The sequence below is a fragment of the Artibeus jamaicensis genome, unplaced genomic scaffold, assembly GCF_021234435.1.
Source record: "Artibeus jamaicensis isolate MK-2021 breed Jamaican fruit bat unplaced genomic scaffold, CSHL_Jam_final contig_2259, whole genome shotgun sequence".
NCBI classification, from domain to species: Eukaryota; Metazoa; Chordata; class Mammalia; order Chiroptera; family Phyllostomidae; genus Artibeus; species Artibeus jamaicensis.
Genome location: NW_026521468.1, coordinates 8636378 through 8644299, shown reverse-complemented (window position 1 = coordinate 8644299; position 7922 = coordinate 8636378). Strand labels below are relative to the sequence as shown.

At 60.6% G+C, this 7922-nt stretch overlaps 2 protein-coding genes across 4 annotated transcripts; one reads left to right on the top strand and one right to left on the bottom strand.

The window, feature by feature from the left end:
• Positions 1 to 4: 4 nt before the first annotated feature.
• Positions 5 to 3527, top strand: ARL16 (ADP ribosylation factor like GTPase 16). 3 transcript variants are annotated; one of them, XM_037157692.2, is made up of 5 exons: positions 163 to 251; positions 500 to 558; positions 1032 to 1145; positions 1674 to 1789; positions 1936 to 3527. In XM_037157692.2, the coding sequence occupies exons 1-5, from the start codon at positions 191 to 193 to the stop codon at positions 2105 to 2107; spliced, it is 522 nt and encodes a 173-aa protein (XP_037013587.2). In that variant the 5' UTR covers positions 163 to 190; the 3' UTR covers positions 2108 to 3527. The 3 variants fall into 3 exon arrangements, with proteins under 3 accessions (XP_037013589.2, XP_037013588.2, XP_037013587.2); XM_037157694.2 differs by lacking the exons at positions 163 to 251; positions 500 to 558 and adding an exon at positions 5 to 68; XM_037157693.2 differs by lacking the exon at positions 500 to 558 and having other exon boundaries at positions 158 to 231.
• A 25-nt stretch (positions 3528 to 3552) lies between these two features.
• Positions 3553 to 7893, bottom strand: CCDC137 (coiled-coil domain containing 137). The gene is made up of 6 exons (XM_053659299.1): positions 7711 to 7893; positions 7196 to 7329; positions 5799 to 6018; positions 5092 to 5174; positions 4859 to 4938; positions 3553 to 4726 (listed from the first exon to the last, which is right to left on the bottom strand). The coding sequence occupies exons 1-6, from the start codon at positions 7839 to 7841 to the stop codon at positions 4523 to 4525; spliced, it is 852 nt and encodes a 283-aa protein (XP_053515274.1). The 5' UTR covers positions 7842 to 7893; the 3' UTR covers positions 3553 to 4522.
• Between the last annotated feature and the right edge of the window lie 29 nt (positions 7894 to 7922).

The following is a 7922-nucleotide window of genomic DNA, read 5'->3' as shown; positions in this document are numbered from 1 at the left end:
AGCCGCAGGGAGGTGGCTTTCAGCTCGCTTCAGACGCTGTGCGCCGATTGGGCCTCGCCTGCTGACAGGTGAGCATCAAAGACCAATGAGCATCTCATGGGCCAGTCCTATCCAATGAGAGCGGGGTGGAGGGCGGGTCTTGAGTCTCGCAGGGCGGAGCTACGGGTGCTGAGCGGTGCTGGACTTTGGGATGTGTCTGCTTTTGGGGGCTACCGGCGTGGGGAAGTCGCTGTTGGTGAAAAGACTGCAGACTATCCTTTAGCGCCGGGCGAGGGGGACTGGAGAGATGGGGGGCACCTGGGGGTGGAAGGCCGGGGTGCGGTTTTTGGGAACGCCTGGGGTGAACGGGTTGAGGGGAGGCAGGATGCTTCTGGGCCGGTCGGGGGCGGGGTCGCCTTGGGGGCTGTAGAAGGAACCTGTGGGGATCCCGGGAGACCCGGGGCGGGATCTGGGCGCCAGCCGCCCTCTGCTCGGCTTGGGGTCCTTGACCGCCGCGCACAGCTGAGCTCTCAGGATGGGAAGGGTGACCTGGGCGATCCTCCCCCTACGCGGCCCACGGTAGGCGTCCCCCTTCCGCGGGTTAGAAGGAAGCGGTACCTTTTTCTGTTTGCAAAGTGGCTTGAGTTGTTAAGCCGGAAGTGGAATCCAGCTGGCCGATGCGTTAGATAAAACCCAGGGGAAGCGAGTTGGGTGTCACGGGAAGGAGCTGGTCCCTCTGGGACGCAGCTGCGGTGGAGGTGGGTGCATGGCAGGGGATCCGAGCCCCGCTTCACACACGGTTTAGATCCCTGTCCCTGGTCGCCCCACACGTAAATCCTACTGGCGGGCGTTGATTCTCTGCCACAGCCAGCCAGGAAAGGTAGGGTCCAGAACTTCTGGAAGTCCCGCTTCGTTTTAGATTCTGCTTTGGGGCCTAAGACCTTGAGGATGGGCCTGTTGGGGGTTAGGCCACAGTGGAAAGGGCACGTTGCTCTTCAGGAGTCCTAATGGCAAAGCTCGTGGTGGTCTCCACCTCATATGTTTCCCCACAGGTGGGCACCGACCTCACTGACCTCATGGCCCCCAGAAAGATCACCATCCGAGAGCTGGGCGGGTGCATGGGCCCCATCTGGCCTAGTTACTATGGAAACTGCCGTTCTCTCCTGGTGAGTTACCCTCTTCCAACTCTTTTAGGGAATCTTGTCTCAAGTCGGTATTGTCTAGTCCCCAGCCTCACTGTGTATAGGGTGGAATTTGGGTTTCTGGGCGACTGCAAGTCAAGGGGACAGGGCCCCTGCTGCCCCATCTTTCTGGGGACTCAGCCTGGTCAGGAGCTCGCGGGCGGCTCTCGGAGGGCATGGTGACTGTGGGTCCCTGACTGGTGCCCACCCTCTCCCATTTGGCTGGGGTGTGTTTCTGTTTGTACTTGAACCCTACCTCTCCGGGTTTGTCCCATCCTGGCAAGGCCCTTCCTGGGAGAACCCAGGGCTGTGTGAGGAGAGTCTTCTGTGTGGGCAGCGACAGGCGACACCTGGTGGCTCCTGCACACCTCGTTTCCTCCCACCTCTGCTAGTGCCCGGGGTCCTTTGTTTTGGGCCCTTTCGCTCCCCGAGCCAGGTCTGTGACACCCCGGGAGGAGGTTTGTGAGGGCTGCCTCCATTGGGGCGGCCCTAAACTTCCTTCCCTCTTCCCAGTTTGTAGTGGACGCCGCCAACCCCACCCAGCTCTCTGCGTCCTGCGTGCAGCTCCTGGGCCTCCTGTCTGCAGAGCCCCTTGCAAGGGCAGCGGTCCTGGTGGTCTTCAACAAGATGTACGGGGCCACCAGCAGAGGGGGTGCAGAAGTGCCCACAGATCAGCTCCTTGGAGTGTAGCCAGGAGGGAGGCTCCTTGGGGAGGGGGCAGTGGGTGGGAGTGGGCCTGTGGGGCCCACTTTGACAAGGTGCCCCTTTTGCCCAGCGACCTGCCCTGTTACATGACCGTGGAGGAGATGAAGTCGTTAATCAGGCTCCCAGACATCATTGCTTGTGCCAAGCAGAACATCACTGTGGCAGAGGTCAGTGCCCGAACTGGCACTGGCTTGACAGGGGTGCTGCGCTGGCTCCAGGACACCCACAGAACCAGCAGGTGACCACCAGGTGGAGAGTGGCCGGACAGCTCCGTGCAGAGGAGGCAGAGGACGGCCATGCTTGGCCTCCGAGGTCTGTTCTCAGGAAGACAGCTGACCCAGCAAAAGCCAAGACGGCGGGCTGCTGTGCTGAGCTGTGGGTACGGGTAAACTGAGGCACCCAGGTTACAAACACTGCTGACAGCTGACGCTGGAAGGCAGACTGTCCAGGGCTGGGGGAGCGGGACCGCCCACCAGAGCTCTGGCCCTCTGAGCACCCGGAGGAGGCTGGAGGATGGGGGAGGCTCCAGTGGAGCACAGGTGCTGGCAGGCTCGTGCTGGGCTCTCTGGGCCCGGGTCCCGCTCAGTGTCCCTTCCACTTTGGCTGAGGGAACCGGCAGGACAACTGCTGATGGGTGGGTATGTCCCAGGGCACCCATAACAAATGACCTCAAACTGACTTAAAACAACCTAAGTTTCTGATCACGGCTCTGGAGGCCAGAAGTCTGAGATCGAGGTATTGTAACCAGGGTATGAGCAGGGTTGGGCCCTGCTCCTGGAGGCCCCGAGGGGGTCCTGTCCCTGGTCTGTCTCCCAGCTCCGACTGGCAGTGGTAATTTGGGGGGGGTCCTTGGCCCAGGGCTGGTTGAGCATGCATCTCTGCCTCTGTCTTCACATGGCCTTCTCTTGGGGACATCTGTCATTGGACTTGGGCCTGCCCCAAATCCTGGGTGCCCTTGAGGCCCGTATTACATTGGCAAAGACTGTTTCCAAAAACAGCCACATTTATACGTTATGCTGGTTACAGCTTGGACGGATCTTTTAGGGACCACTATCCACCTGCTCTGTTGGGCCAGGAACGCATTGCCTGAGTGGTCGGCGGCGTCAGGCCTCGCGGTGCTCCTGGCCCTTTGCCGTGCACAGCCTGCGCTGCAGCTGGGCGCCCCGTGACTCGCCCCAGGAGGTTGCTCCTGCTTTCACTGCTGAGCAGCTGTCCTCGTGGAGGACCCCCCACTCAGAGGTGGGGTTCTTGTAGCTTTCAGACACCCGACTTCAGGATTTGAGCAAAGCCCAGTTAAAAGCACGACGTGTTGGAAGGGCCTCTAAGCTGTAACTCATCAGTTCTCCAGCAAAGGGGGGAGTGGGGTGTGAGCTCTGGGGCTGGCCCTCGGGGTGCCAGCAGGCCGGAAGCCCCCTTTTACTGTAAATTTCTAAATTGTGTAAACCGTGTTCTGTGTATTTGAAACGTGAATTAAACCAACAAAATAAAAGCAACTAAAAACCTGAAAAGCTCCTCCTAAGGTGCATTGGAGCCCAACAGGAGGCCTGTCTGGCCTTCACTGGAGGACAACTGACGTCTGGAGCGTGGCTCCATGCTCTGTGTTAGTGCCCCCCAGGACAGACCCGCTGCACAGGGCAAACTGCTACGTCTGGGAGCCGTTTTCAGAGTGAAAGATGCGGGCAGAAGAGAAACTCATCAAACTTTAATAGCAGAAAAACAACGTAAACCCAGATGTCTGAAGTTACAGTTTTGTTTTCTGTATTTTTGAGACCTGTCTGCAAAAGTGGTCTGGAATCAACAACTCCCGAGTCGGTGAGCACTTCCGCAACCCGGCTGGGGCGCCCCAGGTCAGTGCTGCACCCCTCACAGAGTCAGAAGGAGCACTTCGTGTGGGAGCATTGTCAACCTGAGGCTCAGACCAGTGTCAAAAAACCAGTATCTTCCACTGGCCAAATACCAGGCAACTCATGCTAACCACAAACCTCCAAAAACTGAAAAACAAAAAACCAACCCCCGAGGTCTGCTGGGATTTATGGTAAAATCCCAAGTCCACACACCAACCTTAGTGGCCACTGCAGGTGACCACCGCAAGGCCAGGGTGACCCTCCTCAAAAAATGGCTCCCCGTGAAAACGCTCTGGGGACTCGGCAGTGGCCCGCCCTGAGCCCTGACCAGCCCTCACCCTGGGCTCTCTGCTCCCTGCCTCGTGTCCCTGGCCGTGCTGCTCTGTGGGACCCAGGGCAGCCTGTGATGGACTGGCTCCACCCCAGTCCACAGCGTCTACAGTTAGTTGGCTGTTAGGGGCAGGGTGATGGGATTGGCTTGTGTCTGTCTCAGCCTGGACCCGTGTTCGGGACAGCAGTGGGGGCAGTGCCAGGCTCCTGGGAATGACGCTGGGTGTGACCAGCTGTCTCATCCAGGCACTGCCCCCTGACGGGGTCTGGGCAGATGGTGTCCAGTGTGAGACACGGGCCTGGCGATAGTCAGGAAAGCAGTGTCCAAGGAGGGAAAAAGGACAGCGGGCCCTGAAGCCCCTTCTGGAACTTGGGAGCTGGTGCCCCAGGCTCTGCATCCTGGGCTCTGTCCAGGGAAAGGACTTCAATCCCTGGGCGCCCCCCCCCACCCCCTGCCTGCTCTCCCAGAGTCTCCCGCCATCATCACGCGGGCTTCTTCCTGGGAGGGGGGCGGGCTGACTGAGCCTCCCGCCGCTCCCGCTGCAGTGTCTTCATCGCCCTGTAGGCCCGCACAGCTCTCGCTCTCTCCTCCGCCAGGATCCGCTGCCGAGCCATCGAGGCCGTCGGAGGCTGGGGCCCACCGCCAGGGCTCAAAAGCGTCCCCAGGATCAGTGACTTCTTGCTGGGCTGAGGACCAGAGACATGAGGTGTGGCACCAGTTCAGGGAGAGGGCAGAAGACAAAGAGTGGGGTCCGAGAGCTGCTGGGCCCAGTGAGAATCACGCTCACCAGTGACAGGGGAGTCCCCGCCTCTGCTCACCTGTCCCCTGCTCACGCTCGTCCTGGGCTTGGCGGTCAGCTCTGGGGGCTGCAGGACGACCTCGCCGAACTTCACCGTGTCTGGAGGGCCAAAGGGGCATGCCTGAGGCCCGCTGCCCACGCACCACCCCAGTCCCAGCACCTGAGCCACCGTCTGCCCATCCACTGACCAGGAGGGGACAGAGGTGCCACCGGCCCCCACCCAGGGCTGACACAGTCCCCTCGGGGAGCCACCTCGGAGCAGCTCCTGCTCCAGCCTCTCCACTGCCTTTTCCGCCTTTTTCCGCCGGACTTTATCCAGTCGCCGCTTCTGGAACCTGGGGAGGAAGGCACCGCCGTTCAGATTCCCAATTCTCCTTTCACTGGGCTCGGGGCAGTGGAAGTCACCTTGCCCAAGGCAGAGCCCAGGTGGCTGCCGCCACCCCGCTGTCCACCAGAGAGGGCTCTACACCCAGCCAGCCAACAGCTGTGAGGGATATGCTGCACCTCCTCCTTACAAACTAGGAGCCGGGCCCAAGGGGTCGCTGCTGAGGGCTCTCCAGTCTCTGGACAAAAAGGTGACGTTGGGAACAGAACCCCAGTCCACATCCAGGGAGAGAAGGTGGCAATCGCCAACCAGAAGAGGAGCCCCAGGGCTGCATGTCAGGCTCACCCGGACCCCCACCCGCACCAGTCCTGCTTCCCACGGGGCAGGGGTGTCCCCAGGCAAACGCCCTCCCAGGGGACAGAGCTTCACCCGGTCTCCACGCCCCACAGCAGCTGGGCTGCTGGCCCCGACCTGCTCTGGTGCTTGGCCCCCTTGACGATTTTCCAGAAACACGCAATGACAAGGCTAGGTCCTCAGACAGCGGTGGGTCAGAGCCTCCCTGGGCCTCAGGTGACAAAACACTGTCACTGCAGAAGTCACTTGAGGGACCCCAACCCCCCCAGCCCCGATTCACGCTTTCTTCCGCTCCGACTTCTCCTTGGGAGCCGCCTGCGCCTCAGGCTGCTGGTCCACCCGGTTCTTGCTGAGGAAGAGCACGTGCTGGGCCTCCTGCTCCATGCGCTGGACGTAGGCCCGGTCGGGCTCCCCCTTCCTCTGCTTGAACTTGGGGACTGCGATGTCCGGGTCCACGCCCTGCGCTTCCTTCTCCAGTGTCCTCCTGAAGGCCGCCTGGGCTGAGGACAAAGGGAGATGGGGCACAGGGCCTGAGGAGCAGGAGGGTGGGGGTGACCCCACAGCTGCCCCATGATCAATCCCTCCCAAGGCCACAGGACGGAAGGTGGGGCTCAAGAGGGAGCAGCCAATCACAGTGGCTGAGGGGCTCTGAGACGCCCATTTTAAGACACCCACAGTGACAGGGTCCACACAGCCCTTGGGGATGTGTCGAAGTTGTCACTGTAGCTTAAACAGGAAACGAGCTCAGTGTCCACCAGTGGGTGACCGCTGAGTGAATCCCATGTTCACACAGAGACTGCCCAGGTGGAGAGGGGCACAGCGGAGCCCCCCAGGGACGTGGACAGACCTGTGTGGTCCCCTGTAAGCAAAAAACCCAGAGCACTAAATGTGTAGACAGTACAGCTTTTACGTCGCACGGACTTGAAAACGTGCTGATTTCTCCTGTGCATATAGGAGAAACAGGGAAGGTGAACCGTGGTTTCTTTCAGGAGCAGGGAGGCCGTACCTCGCTTCCTACCTTTCACGTTCCATGTGTGAGCGTGTGTCTTTTAAATAACCTAACCGGAAAAGGGCTCCTTCAACAACCACGCTCCAATGTGCCATCCTCCCCCAGGCCAGCATACCTCCTCCCTCCCTGCGCTTCTCGCCTGTCTTTCACATAACCCCACAGAAGAGCCTGGGGCTTCGACAGACACCAGTGCTGTAGAACCAGCCCTGTGTTTGAGAACACAAATACACGTCTGCACAAAATAGAAACATGCCGGACGGCCTTCCCCAGCATGGCCTAATGTCGTCTCTGGCAGAAGCTGAGGAGTGGGCACGGCCTGGCCTTGGGGAGGGGTGGGAAGGTCAGTTTGTCAGAGTGAGGAGTGAGCCTCAGCAGTTTCCTCCTCAACCCCCAGACACCACCTACTTCCCTCCACCACTGTCTTTCACTTGCAGCCCCCCCCCCGCCTGTTGCACAGTCACCTCTCCTCCAAGTAAATAAATCCACAGCACCCTCCGCTCTGATGGATCTCCAATGCTCTGCTGTGGCCCTGGACACGCGGGCCTTGGGTCAGTCCTCCCCACGCTCCCACACCTCAGGCCCCCACACCTCAGGCCACTGACTCGCCATTGGACAGATAAATCTGGGTAGTCCATCTTTATTGCCACCCACATAAGCCCGCACATTACCCTCTTTCTTTCTCTTCTTGTTACTGACAGGGTTTTTCATTTCCTGGCGACTCTTCATAATCTCTCGAAGCCGGAAAGGGATTTCCTGTTCATCCTGGTTCTTGGGCTTGCAATTCACTTTCTTCTTCTCTTTGCTAAGGAGGAGAACACGGGAGTGAGACGCGTTGCAAGTCCAGCAGAAGCAGTCAGAGGAACCGGCGCTGGGCCTGGGAAAAGCTTCGAAGGCCACCTTGGCTGCGGAGGGGAACGCAGGCCAAGGCCACATCCTCGCAGGGAGGCTGGTCCCTGGACTGGGTTCTCGCAGAACGCTCCGAGCGCCTGGGGGGCCGTCGCTCCCTGACCTTGTCCAGGGTGGCAGAGATGGCACCCTGGTTGGTGGCAAGTGCCACGCCAGAAACTTCATCGCGCCTCCGCTCGCCCACTGACCCTCCTGCACTCAAAGGCATGGACAGGGCAGGATGAGCGCCCCGGGCCGAGGGAGAGGCGCGGGCAGATTTCGGGGCGGTGAGACCCACCTGCGCGGCCTGGGCCACGGCGCTGAGCGCTGCTTCCCCTGCGGTTGCTGCCGCCGCCCTTGCGGCCGCCCCGGGCCTGCAGGTCCCGCTGTGCCCGTGGGGACCGTCGCTCGGCGTCCGGCTCGCGCCATCTGCACGCCGCGGTACCTGAAGAAGACACTTGTGCTAGGTCCCGCCCCACCACCTCCACTTCCCCTTCTGGTGCTCGGCCC